At 40.2% G+C, this 24,066-nt stretch overlaps 4 protein-coding genes across 6 annotated transcripts in view; 3 read left to right on the top strand and 1 right to left on the bottom strand.

Annotated features, from left to right (window-relative positions):
* LOC135586415 (serine/threonine protein phosphatase 2A regulatory subunit B''beta-like) overlaps positions 1-12,539 on the top strand; it is a 31,889-nt gene extending 19,350 nt beyond the window's left edge. Inside the window, exon 13 of the mRNA XM_065094823.1 lies at positions 11,940-12,539. The gene's annotated coding sequence lies outside the window, so the exon portion shown is untranslated. The remainder of the gene's footprint in view (positions 1-11,939) is intronic.
* Positions 12,540-13,694: 1,155 nt separating this feature from the next.
* LOC103974243 (large ribosomal subunit protein eL14) lies at positions 13,695-15,598 on the bottom strand. The gene is made up of 5 exons (XM_009389016.3): positions 15,457-15,598; positions 15,230-15,331; positions 14,261-14,390; positions 14,071-14,183; positions 13,695-13,983 (listed from the first exon to the last, which is right to left on the bottom strand). The coding sequence occupies exons 1-5, from the start codon at positions 15,457-15,459 to the stop codon at positions 13,927-13,929; spliced, it is 405 nt and encodes a 134-aa protein (XP_009387291.1). The 5' UTR covers positions 15,460-15,598; the 3' UTR covers positions 13,695-13,926.
* A 1,435-nt stretch (positions 15,599-17,033) lies between these two features.
* On the top strand, positions 17,034-20,897 carry LOC135605113 (glycolipid transfer protein 1-like). Its single transcript, XM_065094822.1, has 7 exons — positions 17,034-17,334; positions 17,712-17,851; positions 18,448-18,503; positions 18,753-18,883; positions 19,731-19,866; positions 20,354-20,485; positions 20,575-20,897. The coding sequence occupies exons 2-7, from the start codon at positions 17,734-17,736 to the stop codon at positions 20,608-20,610; spliced, it is 609 nt and encodes a 202-aa protein (XP_064950894.1). The 5' UTR covers positions 17,034-17,334; positions 17,712-17,733; the 3' UTR covers positions 20,611-20,897.
* Positions 20,898-21,676: 779 nt separating this feature from the next.
* LOC135604882 (CRIB domain-containing protein RIC10-like) lies at positions 21,677-23,561 on the top strand. 3 transcript variants are annotated; one of them, XM_065094534.1, is made up of 5 exons: positions 21,677-22,047; positions 22,330-22,424; positions 22,515-22,612; positions 22,707-22,797; positions 22,991-23,561. In XM_065094534.1, the coding sequence occupies exons 2-5, from the start codon at positions 22,364-22,366 to the stop codon at positions 23,398-23,400; spliced, it is 660 nt and encodes a 219-aa protein (XP_064950606.1). In that variant the 5' UTR covers positions 21,677-22,047; positions 22,330-22,363; the 3' UTR covers positions 23,401-23,561. The 3 variants fall into 3 exon arrangements, with proteins under 3 accessions (XP_064950606.1, XP_064950605.1, XP_064950607.1); XM_065094533.1 differs by having other exon boundaries at positions 21,678-22,047; positions 22,323-22,424; XM_065094535.1 differs by having other exon boundaries at positions 21,680-22,047; positions 22,323-22,424; positions 22,710-22,797.
* The last annotated feature ends 505 nt before the right edge of the window (positions 23,562-24,066 follow it).

The following is a 24,066-nucleotide window of genomic DNA, read 5'->3' as shown; positions in this document are numbered from 1 at the left end:
CACCGTTTACATACTTTTGCATTAATGCGTGGACCCAATGATGATTATATATAAACTTTGTAATTGATTGTGCTCGAGCTACACATTTCTTGACCGCATCCAACTCACCAATATCTTTCAGCATTAGATCTATGCAATGAGCTGCACATGGAGTCTAAAACAAAGTTTTTCTTTTTTCCATCAATTGCAAATCGGCCTTTTTGAAATTCGCTCCATTGTCGGTTATTATTTGGACAACATACTGTGGTCCAATCTCCTCTACCATAGTGTCCATCAAAGCTCTCAATGTAGTTTGCATCTTGGATCTTTTCAGAAGCATTAACGGACTTATGAAATACCACTCTTCTATTGCAATAAACAAGAAAGTTGATGATACTCATTCTTGTTGGTCCTGTCCAACTGTCACACATCAATGTCACCCCATATTCGTCTCATTGCCTCTTGAAGGATTTGATCCAATCCTTTAGTTCTGCCACATCCTCATCTAAGTACACGCCGTAAATCTCCTTCGGTGTTGGAGGTTGGATCCCAGTGCTAGACTTTTGAATAAAGGAGATCATGCTCTGATAATATGGACCTTGGGCTGTGTTGGCTGGAATCCTATGAAAGTTGAACCATTTTGAGATTGCCTTCCCAATATCTCGTTTTTTTTTTTTTTTTTGTATGCATCGTCAATCGGTGTCTGTTTCGCTGTTTGTGGGGGATAGGCTTGCGGATCAATATCAACAATATCTGGTGCGGACCTCCTGCCAAGACCTCTCATAAAACCATGGAGTCCACCATACCTCATGCTACTAGTTCGGCCTAATTGAGAAGGAGCAGTTGGTTGTCTCATGCTGGTTGACCTCTGGATTCCACTACCACTGCCATGCTCTAATTGTGAGTCAGGTTGTCGATGCCTCATTGCTTCATCGACCGTATATTGATGCTCCAATGATGCACGAATCCCAACTGTGAGATCCGGGTCGACTTCATCGCCGCAACCCTCATACTGATCATAAACTGGTTCCTGTGTAGCCCTATGATATTCTTCCTCAACTCTTGCCTTTTTTTTTAATGTATCTTCCTTTGCTTGTTTAAGCTTGCTTTGAAATAATTTACGGATTTCCGTTGGAACCTTCTTGCATTTTGCAACATCAGGATACCCACCAGCCAAATGCATTTTCACTCGAGTTATTCTTCCACCTTTACCAATGTAGTCACAATAAATACATTGCCAATGATGACGGTTTCCATCTAGCTTTCGGGCATGAACCCATGCATCATCATGTGGTTGTTCCTTTGGTGCTATGATCCTATCAAATTTAAATCAAATGAACTATAAAGTATAAACATATTAAATTGACCAAATATCGATCATAAATCACTAATTACAATATTAAGTAATTTTATTAAAACATAACTAATAATATTTTATTATCATAAATATGTTATATGCATAAAAAAAGTATTAAAATCATTAGATACACTAATTACGTGATTAACATAGTTAATTTTTCACTAATTATTTTTCTTTCAACATTATAAACATGGCAAACACCCTAATAGATATTAAAAATATTGGATTCACATAAAATCGAACAAATTTTGATTAAATCATTGTTAAAATAACTAATTATAGTATTAAATAACTTTAATAAAACATAATTAAACTTATTTTACTATCATATATATGTTAAACACATAAAAGAAACATTAAATATGTAATTTTAATCCAATATGATTCAAAATTTAAATTATGATAAAATTATCATTTATCTACACTAATTATATGATTAATATAGTTAATTTTTCACTAATTACTTCTCTTTCACCACTATAAACATGACAAATACCCTAATAGGTATTAAAGACATTAAATTGATATAAAATAAAAAAAATTCGATTAAATCATCATTAAAATAACTAATCGCAGCATTAAATAACTTTAATAAAATTTAATTAAACTTATTTTACTATGATAAATATTATTCAATACTTACTATGTATGAAAAACACTAATCATAATCTTAAATATCTTAATTACTCTCTAATTAAAGAAAACGAATACATATCTCTTGATTAGAAAGTTCTTCCTCTTAATCTTCCCAAATTAATCTCGATTGAATTCACAAATCGTTGTTTTATAGAGTTTATGAGAGAAAAAAAATGTTTGAGAGAGAGTTTAAGAGAGTATAATGAAATAGGGGAGAGAAGATTGGTTTAAATAGGAGGAGAAAGGGCTCCAACGGTCAATTTGACCGTTGGAGCACTGTAGCACTGATACAGTGTGGTAACGGTCGATTTCGACCGTTACCGAGTGGTACCGGGCAAATCGACCGTTATCGAATGGTACCGGGCGGTAACGGTCGACCGTTACCGCCCGATATTACCCGTATCTTCCGATACGGGCTTTTTTTGGGTGTACCGCCCTGACACGGACTTAGCTGGTTTTGCCTAAGTCGTGCGGCACCCTTGCGCGTCCGTCCGCAAAGGTCAGCCTCCCCGAAGCCTCCCATTGTCCCTTAGGACCAACAAAAGAAAGAACGGGTTAAAGAGAACGCCTCAAACGGGATCCACAAGCAAACATGTCCGAAAAACACTTCATAGACAAAGCAAATTACAAACAGACTTTACAAGCTCTGAACAGTGGCACAACAAAGGGTAAAATGGTCCATTACAGACCGAAAAGCTCTCGCACGTGTCCACATGACACAACCTTTATTTACAAGCCTAAAGAGGCCACCAACCCAACTAAAATGGGACTTATAAGCCTTCGGCTGCCCCTTTACATTCTGTACAAGGCATGAACATGCCAAACGACACGGACATACATAAGCATTACATCAAACACCTTGTTTAGAAGTTTGTCCGTGACATTCTCCCCCACTTATCCCTTCGACGTCCTCGTCGAAGCCTTTGTGAACACTGCAACTCTTCACCTTTGCTGAGTCTTCAATCTTCTGCTCTAGCTGCAATGCGCCTCCTGGCTCCCAACTGCTCTCCGCTGCTGTTTCTGAGTAGTCGAACCTTTGATCCGCCATGCTGCTTCAACTCACCAATGACTCTTGACTCTGGTGTGGGGTTGGCTGAGTTGTGTTGATCATTGTTGATTCTTACGGATCCCCCAAATGAAGGAAAAAGACCATCCTTACTGCGCCAGTCTCTCAAAATTTCCACATGCTGCTTGAACTGGGTGGATGCTTGTTGGAGCTTTAACGAGCATCGCCTCGCAAACTTCTGAAGTTTTGGGTCCTTCCTCCACAAAATCTGCTCATTGACTCTTCTTTCAGTTAGTTGTCACATCCAAGTAGGTTCGCATCACTTCCGCTTTCGATTGGTATTTCGTTGGGAAATGAGGCGGACAATCTACTCTCAGTAGCACTGATCACCGTTGGTGAGGATTTGACAACTATTGTCTTCCATTATCTTCGAAGGGTCTTTGAACTTGTGCAGAGCTCCTCTGCTAGATAGATAAGAGAACTGGGGTACTCGGTTTCGCCCATTCTCTTAAGAGTTGAGAAGGCAAAGGTTACTTGACTTCGCCCGCCTCCTCGAGGTTGTACTTCATGCATCGAGCTGGTTACTGGTCTTCGCCTGCTCTTTGCTCACACTTCTGAAGCACTTGAAGTGTTTGCACTCCTTGCGTTGAGTTAGCTACTGTGATTCACCTTCTCAATGCCATTGAACTTCTGGAATGCAGGAAGTTTTCACCCCAACTTGGAGTAATTCTCTGATAGATGAGGTCGCCTCTGGGATTGTACCGTCTTCTCCATCAACCCTGCCGCCTACTACACTGAGTAGCAAAGGTACAGCACCGCGTACTGCTTGCTTCGTTCCTTGGTCGTGCACTCTTGCATGACCCGAAGTCCTTCACTTACGGCTATCTTGATGAGAAACTTGTTGACAACGGTCTTATGAAGTTTCTTGGCCTCTGCCCTTCAGCCTTGTCTCGGTACTTGGAGATTGCCTCTGCATGCTCCACCTCCTCGGCCCCTTTCACGACCAAGCGCTCTCCCTCCGTGAGAGCAAGGGATCAATGACTTTCACGAAAGTCCCGCCTCTGCGGTACCATGGCGCTGCCATGCCCATGGCGCTACTATCCGTCGCCTCGCCTCTGAATCCCTTTTCTTCATAATCAGTAGATATGTCTCTGTGACACTCCTCTGAGTCCACCTCCATTCTAACTGATGCTTGATTTTGGGTAGCTAAGTCCCTCTGGACTCGTCGTCGCTTCCTCGCCCCTTTCGACCCCCTGCTTCAACACCTCTGTGTTTTCCAAGCAGTCCGTTTTGTCGATGGAAAGACAGACTGCAACTCCCATGCATGGCCTCTGCCATCACGTTGTAGAGTTTGCACCGATTCTGTTCTCCTTAGCTTCCTTGGTAGCAACGTTCGCTTACTCGACCTTGTCCTCTGACTTGTCGGGCTCCCTTAAGCGAATATGAGCTCTGGAGCAGTCCAACTCTCCAGCTGCTTCGATCATACCTCTGCATGATCAAGTCCCTCCCATGGAACTCACTGGTACTTGCATTCGAACTTTTCCCTTAGTAGAACACAGCCCCCATATGCTGATGACCAAGGTTTTCGTCCGATGCAAAATTCGATGCACGCACGGAAGACCCGCCTCTGCGGTACCATGGCCTTCACTCCTTGAATCCATAGCCCTTCTTGCCGTCGTGTTGTTCACCGAAGTGGAGCTCCCAGTAGCTCCCGATCATACCTCCATATGATCTAGTCCCTCCCGGGACTAGATCGTGTGTGTCGCATTGCCACGAACTGTTCCACCACGATCCGCTGCACCATGTCGCCTCCTGGTGACATCTCCATTGCATTCTGATCCTTGTGGAATAAACTCGAATTGTGAACCCTCCATGTGTGGCCTCTGCCAATACATCGCAGGGTCTCCTCCACCTTCGATTTTGTTCGCTCCTTTGGCAATCGACCTTCATCCACCCACTCTTGGGTCACACCTAGATGAAGCACCGCTCTAGGACAGTCCGTCACCTAGTAGCACCCGAAGTCCACCGACTTCACTATAATTTGTGCACCATTGTCTGGATCCTGGGCCTTTGCCCCAACCAGCACAATCTCCGCTGCGCACCGCTTCCCTCATGGCAACTTGAATGACAACACTGTGGCATATTCTTCAAGAGTACCCGCCTCTGCGTCCTCTTGCCCCGTGCTAAGGCCTTCTGAACTCAACTTCGCCTCCGCAAATTGAGTCGCCTTAGTTCCTCCATCAAATGCTCCTCCGAGATAAGGTGCATGTGCCCCGAAGCTCCCTTCGTCTTTGGCACCATGCTAGATGAGTCCGCTCTGTCAGAATGAAGGACCCATGGAACAGCATGATTCTACTCCTGCCTCTGCAAGAGTTCATGTCCTTGACCTCTGTCTAGGGAAAGCGCTGTGCCTCTGCTCCATGTTCCAACTTCTATGCTGGCTCCCTTCATGCGGCTTGGGTACTTCGCCAAGTTACACCCCAGTTGTTCCGCTCCTCGTTTTTGCATTGAGTCGATGGTGGCCCTCGCGCCCACCATTCCACGAGTCAGCCCTCCCTTGAGTCCGATCTCCAGATCGACTCCAAGTGTGCCTTCATTTAAGTTGCTTTAGGTTGCTCCCCCACTTGATCTCGCAATGCATCCACCAATGCATTCTCTCGAGCGAGATCATGCGACAACTCCTCGCTGCTTGCTCGGTCCATTGAGCTTCGTGGAGTTGTTGTTTGTGATGTACTCCTCCTCAACATGTGAAGTCCGTCTCACATGATTCTCCCTCTGGAGTGCCGAGACTTATCCCTCCTGGATAACTGTCCCGTTGGAGCAACATCTCTCTTCGTTTCGGAGACCACCATCCCCTTGGACTACTCTGATCTGCTGAACAAACTGTGCATTGTTCTGCCTCTTGCAAACGCACTTGCTAGATTGCGCCTCCACGTCAATACAACCACCGCTGCACCCCTCCAGGCCTAGCAACATGCTGAACTCGTTGCACACTTCAGCCTCCTCCGGACGTATCCTTCGCATGCCGAAGAGAAAGTTTCAATGCTCCATGGCGCCGAGTCTCGGTCGCCTTGGGATGGCCACGAACAATCCATCGTCCGCATACAAGCCCATGCATGAGTATCGAATTCTTCGAGTTAGCAATTCCCCTCACCTCTGTGAGCTTTGCACAACTCTTTCGGTCGCTGAGCAACTCATTCCACTTTGCATGGTCTCGTCCTTTTGCCAAGCGCCTCGCTTGCCTTGAGCACCATCAAGTAAAGTTGTCAACGTTGAGCCGTAGCTCAAACTCAGCCATCCCAACCTTTGTGCGCTCCAGATTCTTCCAAGCTTGCCTGTTCTCGTGGTGCCTCTTGCGCGAAGGGTTGGCCATTCCTCTGAATGCCAATCTCAGATGCCCGCTCCTCTGAGCGACTCTTTTCCCTACATCTCCATGCCCGTTTTCCCTCAAACGGTCGCGCATGTGCTGACTGCCCTCAACGCAGCCCCGCTAGATCCCCCACGTTTGCATGTCAAGTGTTTCTATGAGTGCTTGTCCCGCTCTGATACCATATGACACGGACTTAGCTGGTTTTGCCTAAGTCGTGCGGCACCCTTGCGCGTCCGTCCGCAAAGGTCAGCCTCCCCGAAGCCTCCCATTGTCCCTTAGGACCAACAAAAGAGAGAACGGGTTAAAGAGAACGCCTCAAACGGGATCCACAAGCAAACATGTCCGAAAAACACTTCATAGACAAAGCAAATTACAAACAGACTTTACAAGCTCTGAACAGTGGCACAACAAAGGGTAAAATGGTCCATTACAGACCGAAAAGCTCTCGCACGTGTCCACATGACACAACCTTTATTTACAAGCCTAAAGAGGCCACCAACCCAACTAAAATGGGACTTATAAGCCTTCGGCTGCCCCTTTACATTCTATACAAGGCATGAACATGCCAAACGACACGGACATACATAAGCATTACATCAAACACCTTGTTTAGAAGTTTGTCCGTGACAGCCCGGTAGCGAGCGGTCCGCGTATCGGTCGCCTCTCGGACCGGTACGTACCACCCGTATCGAGCGGTACGATTCGGTATGGCAGACCCATTATAAAGACAACTAATTCTGACTCAGCTGAGTCCTGATTTAGTTGGACAGATCCAAGCTCTCAATCACAGCTTAAGGAAAAGGAAAAAAAGGAAGAGAGAAGTGGGGGAGTCGTGGAAGGAGATGAAGAAGATAGGAACTGCCTTTGCTGCTGCTTTATTATGCCACTATGCTGCAGCCACCTCTATTGCAGCTGCTGGTATGTGAAGGAAGTAGAGTGAGCCACGGGCACAGCATCTACTCCTCATGACTGCTATTTACAAGAAAAAGCAACCTAGTTAGCTTCTTTGATTCTTGATAGTTTAACTAATAAAATATTTCAAATACCTTTCTCAAAAAAAAAAAAATCTTACATAGAAACATTTATATGATAATTTTAACATGATGTATCAGAATTCAGGAATTTTTGGCAGCAATTTTCTGTTTCATATGTTAAGTTATATATACATATAAACTTTGATGGGGTAATATATTTATCCTTGCAAAGTTTGAAAATAGCATATTCGCAATTATAAATTATAATGTAACATATAGATTCCTCTAAATATTAAGAACCTCCACTTTTCTTATTGTCATTTATATCCATCCAAAATACACAAGTTGACCACTTACTAATCATTATCTAACACTAGTTTACCAAAAATACCTTTATTGTTTTTAGCACTATGATGAGTGCATAAGAGGTGTTGGTGTAAATTAAAGTTTAACTAATAGTCAGCGATTTCAATAGGCGTTCGGGCGAGGCGAGGCAAGGCCCGAGCGCCACGCTTCATGTCCAAGCACCTCGCTTCAAAGAGGCACCGCCTAGGCGCTGGGCGCTTTGGGCGAGCGCCCAGGTTAAACCAGGCGACCGAACTAGTGTTTTACGTTTAGTTTGGTCTCCGGTGCTTCAGTTGGTTCGATTGAACCAACTAAAGCATCGATATCAGCCTCCCAACATCCCTCTCATGACTTCCCCAACCCTAACCCTGCTCACGATTATGCTACTGACATTTCCTCTCTACTATTGTTGCCTCTCTCCGCTATCGTTGCCTGTCTTCGTTGTCGCTGCTCGCCGTTGCTGTCGCTGCTCGTCGTCGTTGCTGCCGTTGTCACTATCGCCGCACCCGCTCCCGCTCTTGCTACCGTTGCTGCTTCTCTCAATTAGCAGCCTCAGTCTTACTCTTACACCGTTGTTGCTGCTCGTTGCTACCGCTATCGTTGCCGCTGCCACTACCGCTGCTTGCCACTATCGTCGCTCCCGCTCCCGCTGCCATTGCCGCTACTGTTACTCTTACTCCCTCTACTCATATCGACTTGATAGTATATTGTTAACAGTATATTAACAGTATACTGTTAATTGTATATTAGTAACAATATTTTTTTATTTATTAGATTAATAATATATTATTTTGATTTTAATACTGCTAATTTTTATTTATTTAAAATTATTGTTATTGTTTTGAATTTTGATTTTTTTGTTAATGTGATATTGTGATTCTATAAGATTTTTTTAATTTAATATCATGTTTTTATTTAAATAATTATATTTATTAATTAATTTATATATTTTTATATTTTAGCATCTCGTTTCGTTCGAGCGAGCGCTTAGTGCCTCGTGCGTTTTTGCACCTTGGCGCTTAGCGCTTTTTAAATCACTGTTACTAGTTAACTTACATCTAACGAAGTTTAACTATAATAATATGTATGCATGTTTTTGGTTTGGAAGTGATGTGTAATGCATATGATGAACTTTAATTTTGAGGGATAGATACAAAAATCCCTAATCATGGAGGTATATATATATATATATATACATATATATATATATATACATATACATATACATATACATATATACATATACATATACATATATACATATACATATATACATATATATATATATGCCTTTGATTTATTTTATTCTATCATTTCTATAATTTATTAGTGGTACTTCTCATTCGTTGATTTTCTTGTCAAATTGGAGACTTGGATGCGTGTCAGTTTATGATTCTCGCATCCTTATCCAAGAAATAGTGATGGACATTGTAATCACAACATTTTTTATAAATTTGTAATGCTCACTTGTTTCTTTTAGGATTATGTTTCTCTCTTGGTCTATTGGTGGATTTTGTTTTTATAGATACTAATGGAAGGAGGTTTTTGATCAATCATAACATCCACTAAGCCTGAGGATTTAGGTCTTCATGATTGAGTGATTTCATCAAACCAGGTTTGAATGGCCTTAGATGATTGGTTCCAGTTTTGGAAACAATTTTTTTTGTCTAATCCTCATGCTTGTTAGTTTCAGGTCCAATGTATGTACCAAATTTCAAGTCGATATTCAACTCAACTGGGACACATCACCCTTGAACAGACGTTAACAGTTAATTTTATTGCAAAGATAACAAGTCTTTAGTACGACCATGGACTAAAATCTCAGTCTGGTAACATTACCTGTCTGTGCCAACGCTTTCAACTTTCAAAGGCAGGAACAGGTCCAGATCACTATGGTGGTGGCCACGTTGCAAGGGCAAACTCGTTGGTGTGGGTGGCATTGACCAACATGAAGGCAGAGATAATAGCACTCTGGCAATGGGGGTAGGTGGTGCCAGCCTTGAGGGAGGCACAAATTGGAGGCGGAGGAGAAGTCAGTGATGAGGCAGATGCCCATGATGGTGGGCAACTGATAGGGGTGGTTGGTGGCACATAAGGACATGAGATCACAAGATGGAGTTGGGGGGCTGAGATCTAGTTGCTGTGGCATGTGTTGTTGGCAGAGCGGGCGAGGCAGCAGCGAGGAAGAGGGGGTCAGCAATAGGCAAAATCAGCTATGAGTGGATTAATTATGCTTGAGGGAAAGATGACAGGTAGGGGATGGGATTCAAAGTTATAAGAATTGGCCATTGGTATTAGGTCATACAACTCGGTACCAGCAAGATTATCAAGTGGTATTCTATTGTGGCCGATTTTTTTTGTGATGTGCACATTTTCATTTCTACTTTTATGTGATATAGTTCAAAAAAGCTGGCTAAGACAATTTCAATATTGTTGCATGAGGCACATAATGATAGAACCATAGAATCATAACAGTATTTTTGGACATTTCAGGAAGTGATTTTTATAAGATAGACACATAACAGGATTTTAGGACATTTCAGGAAGTAATTGATTATAAGATAGAGATTGGAATGATTTTGTGCTCGTGCTTAGCAAAAGAGATTGGGTGCTTCCATCACTGTTACGCATAACAATATTTGTCCTACAATTTGATGTCTTGAACATTCCGAGCAATTGTGTTCTGGTGATCTTTTAGATCTTGGGAGAGCTGGGGAAGAGAACTTTTGGGTTTGAGCTAGTTCAGATAACCATTAAGGAGATTAGGAATTCCCCCCAAGGATGTTTGAGATAGGACACACTAGTAAGAATGGTGGTGCAAAGGATGTTCATTTTAGTCTTGTTCATAGAAGAGTCTTCATATGTGGGAGGAAATGTGAAGTGAGTTTGCACTTCATCTGTCTGGAAACAAGCATTTCATAGTGATGCAGACGAGCATTTCATAGAAGAGTCTTTATATGTGGGTCATGACAAGTTTGGTGGACTTGTTTTTTGTGGTTGTCCATTGTAAGGAGTACCTAGTATGCGCTAGATAGGTAATTGAACTTGTTGTGCAATAAGACTTGTCTCAAAGATGACACAGGAGCATAATGTTGAATATCTGTAGCTCTATGGTATGACATGTCTTTTATGGAATAATAGTTGGGTTTTGGACATGGAAATGCCATTTAAGGTTTTGTTCTTGGGGTTTGGCTGTGCAAGCTGGTGTTTGTATCCAACGATCAGGCTATTTATTAGATTTTAATCAGTTTTATTAGTTTAGTATTGAGATAAGTTGGTCTACAAGGCAAAGTCATGCAGCTGTGATGATGAGCTGGTCTTGGCATTGGCACCACTTTAATATGGCAATGGGCTCTATGCTGATTCAGATTTCAGGCTGCTGTGGTGGTAGGACACCGATGTCCATGCAAAGTGCTGAGACCTTGCCGTCACAGCATCAACTGACCTGGCAGTCTTTTTGTATTTTTCATGGTCTGTAATATCCTTTTTAATGAATATCTCAAATGAGTGACTCGGAGATGGATTTGAGGCCCTAAATTCAGCAAGCTGAAAAATAAACAGGTAGACGAGATTTAGCGAACCATCATTCTGTTGTGTGAATTCTTTATAAGCAATGGATCATGTAAACTTAATTCGAAATAATAACTAAATATATTCGTCTTCTCTTAGTTTTGAGTCTTTGACTAGTGATATTGTCCTAAACAAAGTCCAATCCATTGAAAAGGTGTTGGGACATCATGTATTCTTTTTGTTGTTGATTTTCTTGTACTAGATCAGTATTTGGATCTAAACATGCTTACAAGTTGGAGATGGCATAGCTCAAGGTTGTCATAACTGTGTGAGTGGTCCTAAGATGATCAGGCTGAAAAATAATGTGTCGAGAAAATAAAATATTGTATTTATCATATTTGGAGTTAAATTAAGCATTGTTATTTAATCTACTTCTTATGTATGAATCGATCGAATAAATTGATTAGGATGTGCCACTTAACGGTTGATCATATGTACTAAGTTCTGACCAAAAGTTGATATCAATGGTAAATTTCTGTTTGAAACTGAAAAGCAAAGTAAATTATCCACTTTTTTCAATTTACTTCTGTCTATGTTAAATGACCAAAAGAGTAGGAACATGTCCTGGTGAATTTTAGCCACAAAAGTGTTGTTTCATCGGTAGTATATGGTAGCATGTGTATTGTTTTTTTTTCCTTTGCCTTCTTCAATGTAAATTGAAGCTATTTGGTTTGATCTTATTGTCATTTTTATCTGTAGGCACCTGATCAAAAGATTTGGTTTCTGGAAGCTTCCCAGAAGCTCTGCCCAAGGAGCAGCTACATAGCTTGCATCTGGATATTCTTTTGGCAGAAATTGATAGGAGTGCCTGCCTTGGTTCTATAATTTCAACAGAAAGGTTTAGTTCCATGTGTATGTTTCGATGATGTGCAAAGTTTTGCTCTCAAGGCATGTGAAAGCTAGGTAGCTTTCTGGAGTGAGTGGCTCGATCTGGTAGTGTCAAGCAAGAAGGCAAGACTTTTTGTTTGTTGTCAACAAGAGCTCTCTCTCTCTCTCTCTCTCTCTCTCTCTCTCTCTCTCTCTCTCTCTCTCTTTCTCTCCTTTTCCAGGCCAAGTGCCAACAGGACTGTTGGTCACATCCCCTTGTTGATTTATGATTTCTGTTTCCTTTCTCTCATTTGTTCCATTTTAATGGTTTTATGAGAGTACAGGGAAGCAACACTTCAGTTGTCTCCTTCCATGTGCTTTTCTGCTAATGTAATGTCCTTGTTTTAGTGAATTCCTCTGATATGTTCATTTAACTGCAATCTATGATCATGAAAAAGACCAAAGTTATTGGTCGATAGGCTTTTTACTTCATTTGTGAATGAACAAGTCTGTCTTGAACTTATATTTGATTCTTCTAGATGAAGTTAAGTCTGATGGGCTAGTGACTGAAAAACCACTATCCGGTATAAGAGACTTGTATAACACCTGTTGTGGAGGGCTCATAACACTGATGCAGATATAATTGCGATGTGATTTTGTTTGTCTTGTGATAAAATTTCATGTCACCGAAGCTAAGCTAAATTGCACGGGTTTTGTTTTGTATTCTGACGGGACTAGAAGGTGTTAAAATTGCGTGCCAAGTATTGTAGCTTTTGGTTTTCTAATTATTGGGGAATGAGTTATCTGACATGACAATGCAGGGGGAATTCTCATGGCCTGTAGAAGTCTGTGGCAAGTGTGAAGTAGCGGTCTTCCTACTCCTACTAACAGAACAAGAACCCCCGCAGAAGGTATCCAAATTTTGATCAGCTAAATTATTTTTCATATGAGGATGGATGCATTAGGATGTTGTGTGCATACTACGGCTTTTCATGGTCAAACTCTTGTGCTTAGGTTTCATTCCATCGTTCGTAGTTTATTCGGTTCAGCTCATCCATTCTCGAAAAGATTTCTTTGATCAAAAACCCCTACTACTACATAAAGTTCCAACCAGTGATTGACTTTCTCATCTGTATCTCTTGGATAACGAGTGAGTGATTCTTGGTGATAGCAATCATCCAGTGTCCCTCTCAGGTAATCAAGTGATTCTTGGTTGCAACCTCCCATCTCAACCAACTAGTCCCAAGTTTAGGAGGCATAAGCTTGGGCTTGTTGGCCGTGTGTGCATTTCTTGCTTCTCCTCGGCTAAATTCACATTTACTGCCTTTTTTTTCCCTCGACAAATATGTTGTCAATTCATATACATAAACGGGGCAACTGATCCCCAAATGCTTAATTGCCAATAGAAGACATCTAGTAAGTAAATTTTCTGTGACTTGGTAATGAAACCTCTCTCTGTATCGTGCCATGCATACAAACCACCACCAACTGGGATTTTCCAAGTATGTTCTTCTTAATGCGCCTGAAACAGCCTCGGGAAGCATTCATATGGGGAGAGAGGAGGATGTATGTCTGTGGTAAATAAAATTAATTTTTTTGTTTGCCCCTGTCAGCAAATTTTTCTCTTCATATATATACACACCCATGTACTCCTGATCATAATATAGTCATGTACCTTTACTGTCATACAAACGTGATCTGGGAACTACAGATCATTTGACTTCAAAAACATAGGCATCACATCTTATCACTTTCGGGCCTATCAATAAAAGCAAAATCTGAGTTGCAAAATATCAAAAAGTACATTCAATCTGTTTTAAGGACATGTAAATGGATAACAGAACCAGAAATATATGAAGCTTGGCCATTGATGAGAAGCTCAAGCCACATCTGCCTTTTTAAGCTTGGCCAGCTCTTGCCTGATGGCGCCTCCTCTCTGAACAAATACATCAAGTCTTGTCAACACGACGAACGAAAGAATTTTCTAAGAGAATCAAATCAATGGGGGAATATTAGTCTCCACCTTAATCTTTGCCAGCATGACCTTGAACCTGTCAAAATCATTCAGTGAAGCTCTCCTCTTCTGAACAATTAGTTTTCTTCCCCATGAGCTGTTCTCCCATTTGTTCTTCACATCTATAGCAGTATGTTAAGGTTACAACAGAAAATTTACATGTAATCCACTATTCAAATAGAGATATCGATTATCATACCAGCAGCTTCCATGGCATCAAGAAGGGTCTTCTTCTTGGGGACCCGTGGTATGTCAATCTTTATATCAGTAAGAGAGAGCCTCTTGAAATTGATTTGGCCTCGTACCATGTCAGGAGAATCGACCAGAGCCTAAAATGGATCAGTGATTTAGCATAAATGGTTGAGATGCCATGAATGAGTCAGACATTGTGTTGTCAATCTCCTGGCTTTTTATTGAATTATCATTCACTTAGGTCAAATTTCCCTGAATTCCCAATGTTAATGTGGTAGTCATTCACAAACCATTTCTTCAAAGCGGCAAAACAAATTCACCATGTTGATGATCCCTGCTATTCTTGTGGCTAGGCTACCAAATGAAAGAACATACCACAATAAACTTTTTATCTTCCCAATTGATTGTTCAGTACCTATAAAAATTTTAACTTTATTATGGCCAACTTCCCAATTGATTGTTCATTAACTTTGTTCATTTCCAGAAACAAAAAACCTAGTCTCTGGTTATGGCCAACTGTTCAACAGTCGACATGGCACTCATTTTTTTGAAGGGCATAGAAAAGACCAGTTCTCTAACTCCTTCTGGTGCAAATTCCAAACTATATCTGCTAGATCTTTGATTACTTAGAAATTCGTTTAAGAAGAAAATACAATTATGTTCTTATCTTCCTCCTAATAGCCACACAAATCGGTCACATAAAGAGCGCAAATCACCTTTCAACAACAGCAGTAGCTGTTCGAGTAAATATTGCACATCAAAGGGAGATCTGACAACAGCTACACGCATATGAATGAACGACTATATAACTTTTCTTGTTAATCTGAATCTACCTGATGTATTTTAAGCAGCATATAAAAAGGAAAAATAGGTGAAAAAATTGGATTTTTTTACATATAAAAAGAACCTTTAAATGAGAATCAAGACCAAATTCGAAGCTTTGAGGGATAGAGGGGACGATGCCCCAAATACGTACTCTGTTCTGATCGATAACATCGACGATAACGACGAGCCTGCCGTATTCCTTCCCGTAGGTCACAAGCGCAACCCTGCCGATCTCCACATATCGCTTGAACGGCTGCAGCATCCATCAGAAACTACCCCGGATCAGCTCAAGAACAAAGCAAAAGCACTTAGGAAGGGCAAGAAATCGAGATGCGACGGAAGAGCAAGGAAGGCGGGCGAGCAAGTAAAGATCCTCACCATTTCGAGGGCGAGAGAGAGAGAGAGAGAGAGAGAGAGAGTGTGTGTGTGTGTGTGTGTGTACCGCCACGCTCAAGAGAGAGGGCCGTAAAGCACCTATAGGGTTTTCTGATCGTTCGGGATTTGTTCTTGCCTCCCTGACCGTCCGATCTAGGGCATGATGCGATATACCAAAACGGCCTTGGTCTTGAAACCACAAAATGACTTGCTTAGGATCGTCAAAGCCAATTTACCCGGAAAAACTGTCGGCAATTGATTATTTTTTTTTTCCAAGAAAGGAGAAATTGGGTATTTTTTATCTCTCTAATAAGAATTTATTCAGGAATATTTTATATAAATAAATAAATAATGTTTCAGGTTCATTATATTATTTTATGTTAAATCAAACCAAATCGACTCAAATCAAATCATTATATTATTTTATTATAATATATTAAATAATATATTATTTTATATTATATTATATTTATTGATGATATATTAGTGTATTCAATGAGTAATTAGGAGCATGAGGAACACTTGAGAAATGTATTGTCCAGAAAAAAAATTATATACAAAGTTCAGCAAATATGAATTTTGGTTGAATGAAATTGATCACGTGATTTCGATGAAAGACATATTATTGATTAAAAAAAAATGGAAGCTGTAGTTTTTTTTTCTTCATCTCTCCTCGTCATGATAGTTATCATAATGAAAAGAGAAAGAAAATTAAAGAAAGAAGAGGAAAAAAAAAAAAAGCTAGTGACTTGGCTTAGAAAATAAAAACAATTAAATAGAAGATAAAATTAAGATTTTCTAATAAATATAGTTATAATGCTATTAAATATAGTTATAACATTTTTGACATCCAATAAATACATTGAAAACATATGCAAAAACGTTATAATTATGAAATAAAAAATTAAAAAATAATATAAACAAACTAATCATTCTTTTGGGTTTCAAACAAAACAGAAATATATAAGAAAACTTCAGTTCTATCTATTTATTATATTATATTATATTATATTATATTATATTCCTGAATATGATTACAATGTATTTGACTCATGTATAAAGATACTACAACAAAGGAACAATGACTCAAAATACAATGCAAATTAACTGGTCATTCTCGATGAGATTTAAAATAGGTATGGGGCCAATTCTATCTCTACTTTATAATTTTTTTATAAAACGCTCGTAATCATATGAAAAAATAATTTTACTTGTATGGTCAAATCTTAGGAGGCATTATAAAAAAAGAATAGGATTAAAAAAAATTATTTGAATTTTTTTTAAGGTTAGAATCCTACGTAAAAAAAAAAAATCTCCGGCTTAGGATTTTTTTTTTCGAAAAATGACTTTATTTATTTATTATTTTATTTTATTAAAATTATAATGGTGAAACCGAAGTTGGACCGCCCGTACTTATCTTAGTTTCATACCGTAAAACGGGAGCCGGAGTTACCTACTTGTACTGTTGTTGTTGGAGATTACTGGTGGGGGCTCAGGCGGACCCCACCACTTCAGTCTTCGATTATCGTCTGGTAATTGGTAATCAAGAAACGGGTAGAAAGGGTCCCTTCCCTCTCGTACGTATTATCCTCCCTCCCGACAAACTTTTCGTCACGAGTCTCCCTCTCTGCGTCGGTCGTGAAGAGTCTTTGATTCTTGGCCGGCCCTCTTTGCCGTTCCTCTCCCTGAATCCCAATACAGCTATCCGCCAATTCGCTCTTCGACGAATTCCCCAGATCGGGAGCCACTGATATCTCTATATATTCCGATCGTTCTGATTCGCGACCTCCACGATTGCACACCCCATTCCGTTCGCTTTGATCTGACAGTCCTGAACAAGGGGAGAGAGACCAGTCAGTCGGAGAACTTGTGTTGAAGACGGTTAGTTCCCGATCAGATCACCTGAAAAGCTCTTGTTTTGCTTACAGCTCTGTTGATTTTAGGAAGAAAGATTGGATCTTATAAACATCTCCTTTTTCTTTACCCTCTGAAGCCATGAAACACGAAGGGGATTCTTTTAGAAAGATCAACTAGTTTGGTTGGTCGGAGATCGGTTTATTATAACTTTAACTTGTGCATTAGATTACAACTCGTAGAGTCATCGCTTCCTAACAAGATTCGAGATCCAGAATGGTGCCGCAATAATGTTTTGGGGCTGGATCTTCTAAGATCTGCCATGGAAATGGAATTTGTCCTTCTTGTTTGTACCGATCGCGCAGTATAATCTTGAGAAAGATCTGGTTTTGATGTGATTTTAGGTTCAAGGATCAGAGAATCGAGATGGAGGGGACCGTGTTCACTCCCTCATTGGAAGGAATGAAGCATGTCAAGTCAGAGAACGGAGAAATTCTTACGAAGCCTTTCCTTGACGTGTGCAAGCACATCCTGCCGGTTTTAGGTACTTGGCTAACTCTTCTTTCTCTATTTCCTGAGGGGGAAGTTTCAGTGGAGCCCTTTGCACTTGCCTTGTCTGGTTCTTGAAAGAAATCTTCTTGGTACATACATTTTAGACTGACTTAGAAATGTCTTACTTATAGTTTGCTATGTCTAATTCCTCGGTGCGTGCAAAGAAGCTTTATCACAAGATTATTGCATGAAAAATGTCAGTAGGATGTTTAATAGTTTATTGGAAAATATCACATTTATCTTATGTTGTGTTAAGTCTATTTGTGCAATATACTCTCCTGTGGGGATTCGTAGTTGTTCTTTTGGTCATTAACATTGTGATCTTTTCTATCTAATATATTTTGTAGTCATATACATCATTTTCTCCAATTCTATCACTTCCACTAACTTTGTCTGGATAAAATATTTTATGAACTGATGCCTGATTGACTTTTTGGATCCTTTATATGGATTTTTTTTTTGCTTACCAGAAACATGGATTGATATTTCTTCCTCACATTATCTTTTTCATCATTGAAACTGCATGTGTTCATCTTACAATATATATCTCCATGATATTGCTTGTGATCTCCACTTTGATGTTACCAGATAAGTTTGGAGCCGCCATGGCTATTGTCAAGTCTGATATAGGGGGTAACATAACGGTAAGAAACTTGCATTTTATTGTTACCTACTAATAGATAAAGCTCTTCAGGATATTGTAACCTACGTTTACATAAATGGGTAATGTTACTCTTTTGAGGTCCACTTCTCTTTTCCACAATTACATTATTTGTTTGGCAATGACCAGTTGGTCTACTCAAGCTTTATAATTTAACTAAACAATGCAACTTCATTTAACCTTCTTTTTGTTTTGTATCACTTATGTATATATTCACCATTTTAATTTGCAGAGGCTGGAAACTAAATATAATTCTGATCCATCAAAGTATGAATATTTATACAGTATGGTACAAGTTGAAGTTGAATCTAAGACAGCAACAGGCTCTTCGAGCTGTAGCAATGGGCTTCTATGGTTAACAAGGTCTGTTTTTTGGTTCATTTTCAGTAAGCTTTAGAAGTTCTCAATGATATTACACTACTGTGTGAAATCCCATACTACATATGTGTATGCATGTGGAATATAGTAGTGAGAATTTTGCTGAACTGATAAGATTATTTAAAGCTGTTAACAATGGAAAGTAATAAGCACTAGGAAAAGTTTTCAATTGCTTGAACTAACGAGCAAGTTACTGTGTTCCCCCTGAATATTAGATTATGTTCATTTGAGGATGAACATTGTTACTAGTGCACCCACAATTGCTTGAACCTTTAGATGAGATATTCGATCTATAATCCAAGAAACTACTGATAAACATATGAGAATTTCATCTCACATGGCTCAAGCAGAAATCCACAAATGTTGATTTTTATCATTCTCGACTACTTGATCTGGATATCCTTTCCTTAATTCTTGTAGTGTTGGGTGTTTTGTTTTTGATTATTGTGTATGTAATCTTGAGACAGGTATATGCATCTTGATGAATTTAGCAATCAAATAAATCCTTCATTCTTGATGGCATTCTATACACTTTGCATAAACAAAGCCAACAGTAACTACATGTCATGGTTTCTGCTTGCATTTGCATATCTAAATAAAAAAGACATGCTTTCACAAATATAGAGCGTTCTGTTTAGCGTATCATCTGATGTGTAACTAACTTTTTCGTGAGGCATCTGGAGATGTATGTAAGCATTCTTGTTACAGATCATGATAAATTAGTTGTCATCAATGTGGCTCTCCAGCAGAGCCATCTGAGTTTAGCTTAGCCGATCTAGTGCAGTAAAATCAGCAGGCAAATATATGCTTCAATTATGTGTTTGTTTTTCAGAGCAATGGACTTCCTGGTGGAACTATTCCGGAATTTGCTAGAGTATGCAGACTGGACAATGTCGCAAGTCTGCACTGATTCCTACAGCAAGACCTTAAAAAAATGGCATGGTTGGCTTGCCAGTTCTACTGTCACGGTAATATATGCTGTTCATACATGGTATTTATTTCTTAACATCTCTAGGTCTGAAGCAACTCATCTATTAAATGAACAAGAAATCTGACATAAACGATGTTTTATCACTTGACACTTGCAACGATAAAGCAGTTCATCTATCAGATAAATATGCTATCCTTTTTTTTTTTTCTTGATCCATCCATCTTTAAAAATTCAGAGAGAAATACCATGATCCAAATGGATGATGCTTATTGATGCTCTTTCTTAGTTTCATTAGCAGCTATTATCAGATAGTCATGATTTTTGCAGTTGGGACCTACTTGACATTCCCTTCTAACGACTGACATGGAACTTATATGATTTTGTGCTTTTGTAGAATTTGTGTAAATATCTCTCTCTTAGAATCTGCAAGCTTGCCCTCTTCTTTTAAATTGCAAAAATTTAGTCCATTCAAGTCTAGACAACATATAAATTTTCACTATCCAACTCTGTGAAACTGGTTGCAGATTGCTATGAAACTTGCTCCCGATAGAAAGAAATTCATGGAGGTTATTGGAGGATCGGGTGAGATCAATGCTGACATAGAGAAATTCTGCATAACATTTGCGCCTTTTCTAGCAGAGAACCATAAATTCCTAGTAAGAATACTATACTCAGTTTTCATGGCCTGTGTAAATTTTCCACAAGTGAGAAGCTTATTGCCTTGTTGCTTTTTGTCTCTCTACAGGTTAGCGTTGGTCTTGATGATATGAAGGCTTCATGATGATGTGAGGACTAAGCTAGCTTGCTTTCTTATCGCGATACTCTACCATCACTACAATGGAAACAGTTTCATCCTTTCAATATCATATCGGCATTACTGCATGTAGCTATTTGTTATGTGCTACATGTTATTAGCATTGTTCGGGTGTGCCGCCTATATCAAATTTGAAATCAGGAGACCAGAATGTACCAGGCGAGTATTAGATCTCATGTTCTTGGATTGTGTATTATGCAAATCGATCGTTTGTACCAAGTATATGGAGCTATCAAGGTGATTGACTTGTTTAATTTTTTTTATTTATTTATTGAAAGAACAGATTATGTAGTTACTTAATGTTGGTATGTAAGACCGAATGCAAACCTAACAGACAACTTCCAATTAGTTGACAAAGAATTAACTATAGTGATATATATATATATATATATATATCATAAATCTTAATATAGATTGTAACTGTATCTACTCCGTTATATATTAAAATTCGCTAGATATGCCACTACCATTAGCATCCATCCACAAAATCCAGAATAATCATTTTAATCATGGTTAACATTAGTTTATTTGAGTCGAAGAAATATACAAAACTATAAAATATCTTTAATATGTTAGCATCAAAACGAGATTTTATAGGATATTATTAATATACATTAAAGTTCCAAAGAAGAGTCAACTTACAATAGGTAACAAAATATCGGCTACAATGAAATATTATTCCATTAAATGTATCTCTAAGTTTTTAGTAATTGATTAATGCATATGCTAAACATAAATTTAGAGTCATAGTTATTAAAATCAGTAATCTGAAAGGTGGTTGCTCTTTTTATTTTAAGAAAAGAAGGGGGAGAGAGAGAGAGAGAGACTGTGGAGTAGATGATGATGATGATGATGATGATGATGATGATGATGATGATGATGATGATGATGATGATGATGATAATAATAATGATAATAATAATAATAATAATAATAATAATAATAATAATAATAATAAGAGAGAGAGAGAGAGAGAGAGAGAGAGAGGGAGAGAGAGAGAACGCGCGCGCGCCCCTCGCTAATGATAGATTGGTATTCAAAGGCCTCTTCCTATCGTTGACTAAAATTTCACGGCCACCTCGATCGGTCGCGTTCCCATTTGGAGGTGTCTCCAACGGCCAACAACGCGTCACCTTGAGGAGGAACCGGAGATGGCTCCCATTTTGGCGATGCCACCACATTCCAATCCGTCATCTCCTCCCCTTCCTCCCTCTACTTGTTTCTCGTCCTGAGCAATTCATTCGGAGTCCTCCTCCTCTTGCCCCTAGCGAATTCGAACTCAAAGCTGCCTTGGAAGGGGTTTGTATTCTTGCCTGGTCCTCTCAGGCGGCAATGAGGAAGTTCTCATCAGGTTGGAGTATCTGGAGTTGCAAGTGCCCTCTGTCTCTTCATTGATTCCCCCAGGTATGGTAGCTTCTGCTTCCATCAGGTTGCCATTTGTTTCGGAGAATCTGATGTCCTGGTTCTCTTTAGGACCCATTCCTAAAGATTTGATTTGATTTGATTTAGATCATTCTTTCTTTCTTTCTTTCTTTCCACGATTGGCTTTCGAATTGATCATATGTTAATCTGTTCATATTTCTCTGTCCCCAATCCTTCCGATCATGAATGGCTCTCTGCAATCGCGTCCCTAACTCATGCATTATGATATGAGTTGTGTTTCTTGGTCATTGTTCAAGGGCACAGGAGCTGACAGTGCCCCATAGAGTCTCTGTATACAATGGGCACAAAGATGAAGAAGGGCATGTTAAAGCCCCTGCGGTACATCTCTCAAATCTTCGGTATGCCGACGCGCTTCTTCATCATCCCTGTGATCCTTTTTTTCTGATGTCATACATCCTTTCATCTGAGCGAAATCTTCTTCACCACAGATAACAAGGAGCCTGAGATGCAGATTGGGTTTCCAACTGATGTCAAGCATGTGGCACACATCGGATGGGACGGACCGAGCGTTGGTTCCCCGAGCTGGGTACCCTTTCATCGGCCACAACTAGAATTTTTGATGCACTGAGCATGTTTGTTTATTTGTTTCTTACAGTTGATGTTTCCATTTGAATTGATAGCAGATGAAGGATTACCATTCAGCACCGCTCAGCTCCTCATTCGGTGCAGATGGCAGGGAAAGCCCCCCATCAAACTCATGGGGTTCTCAAGGTCAGATTTCTTCTTCTGTCTCACTAGTTTCTTAGCATCCGAATCATTCGTGCCATCCAATTCAAGCCCCGCCTAGAAAAAGCACCATTACTGCATCAAAGACCGGTCGTGAAATCTCGTCTTTTCTCTGCTCTGCATGCATGTTTGAATAGCGTGCTTGCCGCAAGTCATATGTCTCACTTGGTGATGTCAGAATTCTCTCGAGGAGGAGGCATCGAAGACTCCCCGGCTCGGCAAACCCCGGAGCCTTCCAGGCTCAGCGCTGCATCGGCCGAACCCTCGCCCGACTCCCCCGACGTGGCTCCTGCATCCACCAAGCCAAGGCATTCAAGACGGCATCAGTCGGATGGAAGCCTGCCCAGCGACTCCCCCAGTCGCGACTCCGCCGACGGATCGAGGCGTGGCAGGAAGCCACGCAAGAAGGACGCAGCCGGCCCCTCCGACTCGCCGGCGCAGGACATGCCGGCTATTCCCAAGCAGTCACACCGAAGGAAAAACAAAGCGGCCAAGTCGAAGGCCCCAGCGTCGACCGAGGAGGGAAGCACCAAGCCGGCGCCGGTGGCCGCGATGCCGTCGGCTGGGGAGGACCACGCAGCGCAGTGACAAGAGTTGCCAAGTATTGCAAGAGATCGCTGGAGGTGGACGAGGAGTCATGTCAATGTGGATGAATGTCGTGAACACATAAAGAGATGGGATTTGCCTTGCTGTTGTTGTTTGCATAACTGCCATTTAACTACGATGCTTCAAAAGATACTCTCTGTTCATGAGCTAGTTTTTTTTTATACTGTCAACTTCCTTTCGTTGGATTTGTGTCGTCAAACAATTTTACATCATGCTTTAACAAAATATATTTGATGTATAACAAAATTTAGCATGATTTAACAAAATATTTAATTTAATTTATTTTGCTTGGCTTTTATATATATATATATATATTTATATATTTATAGAACAATTTAATCTATTTATTCATCTATAAAATTATGAAAATTAAATTTTCCATTGTAATGTATTTGAGAGAATATGGGCACGTGCAAATCACGTGCAACATGGACACATAGTGCCAAATTTCGCATGGTGTGTACGCAGACGTGAGACCGATGCATCGTTGAACACCTTCAGGGCTTGACCACACAACTCGATGTTGGAAGGCCATATCACCCGAGAAAACTTTCGGGAGGTGATTCGGTCAGGTCTTGGGAGTAGCACGATGCGGTGAAGAAAGCCGAAATGGGCCCACAATGCATTCTTGGCTGGGCTGGGCTGGGC

The sequence above is a fragment of the Musa acuminata genome, chromosome BXJ2-2 (assembly GCF_036884655.1).
Source record: "Musa acuminata AAA Group cultivar baxijiao chromosome BXJ2-2, Cavendish_Baxijiao_AAA, whole genome shotgun sequence".
Lineage (NCBI taxonomy): Eukaryota > Viridiplantae > Streptophyta > Magnoliopsida > Zingiberales > Musaceae > Musa > Musa acuminata.
The sequence above is the reverse complement of the archived record's forward strand: the minus strand, read 5'-3'. Positions and strand labels throughout refer to the sequence as shown.